The 2,775-nt window shown below is 58.0% G+C and overlaps 2 protein-coding genes across 2 annotated transcripts; both read left to right on the plus strand.

Annotated features, from left to right (window-relative positions):
- Nucleotides 1–41: 41 nt before the first annotated feature.
- On the plus strand, nucleotides 42–512 carry ACA1_079450 (uncharacterized protein; the record flags this gene model as incomplete). Its single annotated transcript, XM_004337800.1, has 3 exons — nucleotides 42–144; nucleotides 220–358; nucleotides 428–512. 3 exons carry the CDS (start codon nucleotides 42–44, stop codon nucleotides 510–512), a joined length of 327 nt encoding a protein of 108 aa, XP_004337848.1.
- A 1,698-nt stretch (nucleotides 513–2,210) lies between these two features.
- On the plus strand, nucleotides 2,211–2,681 carry ACA1_079460 (uncharacterized protein; the record flags this gene model as incomplete). Its single annotated transcript, XM_004337801.1, has 2 exons — nucleotides 2,211–2,310; nucleotides 2,404–2,681. 2 exons carry the CDS (start codon nucleotides 2,211–2,213, stop codon nucleotides 2,679–2,681), a joined length of 378 nt encoding a protein of 125 aa, XP_004337849.1.
- Nucleotides 2,682–2,775: the final 94 nt, after the last annotated feature.

A 2,775-nucleotide genomic window follows, 5' to 3' on the forward strand; every position in this document is an offset into this window, starting at 1 on the left:
CAACACACGCCCCGCACAAGCAAGCAGACAAGCAAGAGGAGATGGCCACGCAGGAATCGCTCACCAAGGATGACCTCACCCACATGCACCAGGGCTCCGGTCAGTCCATCGGCGCCACCAAGATGATGCAGGGCGAGGGCGAGCGTACGCCCCCCCAATCCCCTATAAAAACATCGCGACAGTTCTTTTCATACTTACATGAAGGGGGGGGCTCTACAGAGGAGCCGCACAAGCACGCCAAGCAAGGACGCAACAGGGAGCTCGGTCAGGACAAGGAGCAGTCCATGGCCAAGGGCAAGCACCCGGGCATGGGCGACCGGCCCGACATCCACGGCGACACCGGCGAGGGCATCGCCGCGTACGCCCCCCCCCCCCAAAGAGTCTTTTCGGTCGGCTAGCCCCAGCAGCTCACTTGTGTGTTGTACAGCCAGAATTTGGGCGGCGAGCAATGGCAGAAGGAGGGCAAGGGTTCAAAGGTGGTCGGCGGAGGACGGCCCGAGGTAAACTTCTGATGGTCAGGCAAATGATGAGGATCAGAATGCAAGTTATTGGAAGCACGCAATGCAACGCACACGAGTTTCTCATCAGTTGCTGGTGAGCCGGGACAAGTCGGTGTTGGCCAGGCCTGTGGCGATGCTCAGGCCTGAGAGGGTGCAGGTGAGTCCCATTACAGTGATTTGCAAGAAATGGGAGATGATGGGGGTAGGGACCGTGTTCATCGTAGAGCTCCTGTGTGCGGAGTACCTCCTACAGCCGCGCAGCTGCTGACCACCGACCCACCGATCCACACCCTCTCGGTGCCCCTCGACCTTCAGCAGCCGCCCCAGTGTTAGTGGAGGGTTGGGCTGGGGGGGAACCGGGAGGCAGGAGCGAGGCGAGTTCGCTGCGCAGGCGCTGCGCCAGTCCGTTGGCCCGCTGATCTGTGCGCTGCCGCCCGTTGCCGGGCAGTCGCTCCCTGTTCGTGTTGTGTTATGCAACCGATCATTGGCTATCGCCATTGACACCGGCTTAGGCCAACTAAAAAAAGGGTGGAGGCAAACTGGAGGTCGGGAGCGTCTTTGCTGGACCCAATGCGTCACGCCCTTCTTTGCACCCTTTGCCTCGTCTGCGTGTGTGTGTTCAGTCAGCACCGCAATCTCCGCGCGACACGACACGACGCACACGACTCGACACATGGTACACACAACGTGTGCGACATTTAGAGTGGCGGCAGACGACACGCAACAAGTGGCGCCGTCCCGTCCCACCAGGGCTGGCTGGAGATGGTGGCCACCCAGTCAAGACCATGAGCTGGGCTGCCCCCTCCCCTTGAGGTGGCCATCGCCACCATGTGTGCATCATGTAGCTTGTCAAGTTGAGTGGGAAGTCAGTCAGTAAGTAAGTAAAACAGAGCAGGCAGGTAAAGTCAAGTAGGTCAAGTAGTAGGAAAGTAGGTCAAGCAGATAAGTAGGTCAAGCGCCAAGCAGCCTGGAATTCTCCATGGCGATCTGGAGCATCTTTTCAAGGGTGCCTGCGGCGTGAACGACGCGTGGCTCACCACCAGCGGAAGCTCCTCTGGCGCCACCCGCAGCTCGTTGCAATGCATGCTGCCTGTGGTTGGTGTCGTTGTTTTTTTCCTGTCAAAATCGCCGGCGACGTGTGACGAAAGGTTGGGTTACACGCTTCCCACCAAAGGGATTCCAGGAGGTCAAAGTTCAGGATTGTTCTGTTTCGCACCTGGCGTTAAAGCAAGTGTATGTTAACATTGAGTGTATATATGACAATGTACTGATAGTGTGAGTAGGGGAAACACAGGGCGGAGGCCGGTCCGGCGCTTGGCTTCTTTGCCCACGTCGTGCGACCTCACGCCCATGCCCACCTCCACCGCGTGCATTCGCTCGTAGCCCACCAACGTAGGAAGTGTGCGATCATCGCGGGGCATTCCGTCTAATCCTGGGAAAGGAAAAGCAAAACCCAACCCCCCCCCAAAGCCATCCCAAGAGGTCAGTCTGTGTGCACTCATCCAAACTAACACCAGCGGCGGCGCAGAGACGGCTTAGACTGTGTGGCCGCCGTAGTCAAACACGACGCAGGGGTTCTCTTGCTCCACCCAACTGGTTCCTCTCCCCTATCTTCCTGTTGGGGCAGTGCGACGGAAAATAAGATAAAAATGGGTGCTTCGCCCAATGGCCCGCTTTCTTTTTCACCCAAAACAAGAGAGGAAGCTGACGATGAGTGATCATGAAGAGAGCAGCAGCAGCACAGGGAAACAACAATTCAGCCCCATCAGCCACCCTCCCTCCCTCTCCCCTGACCGCACCCACGTCCCACGTCCGCCCCCATTTACTTTTCCACTTCGAAATTATGTTTTTATTTTTATTTACTTTTGCTCTGCCAACCTAAAGCAATGGCGCCCAACCACAGAACCGAGACGCGTCGACCTGGGCGATGTTGGGGCGCCCAATGCCGACCGCATAGAGGCGTGGGTGGTGGACGAGGTGCTCACAGCCGACGAGTGCAGCCACTACATTGACCAGGCCGAGCGCGTGGGCCTCGCCAGTCTAGAGACCGTCTTCCCGCAGGCCTACCGCAGCTCCGACCGTCTCCTCACCCTCGCCCCACCGCACATTGTACGCGGCCTCTTCGCCCGGCTCCTGCCCGCCCTCGATCGCCGTGGTACGCCGAGGCCAACCACTTTTTAATTTTTTTTATTGTTTTTTAATTCAGATTTGGTAATGCGTTGTGTGTCGTGTCGTGTCGTGTCGTGTCGTGTCGTGTCGTGTCGTGTCGTGTCGT

This window comes from Acanthamoeba castellanii, assembly GCF_000313135.1.
Source record: "Acanthamoeba castellanii str. Neff unplaced genomic scaffold scf7180000084615, whole genome shotgun sequence".
Lineage (NCBI taxonomy): Eukaryota > Discosea > Longamoebia > Acanthamoebidae > Acanthamoeba > Acanthamoeba castellanii.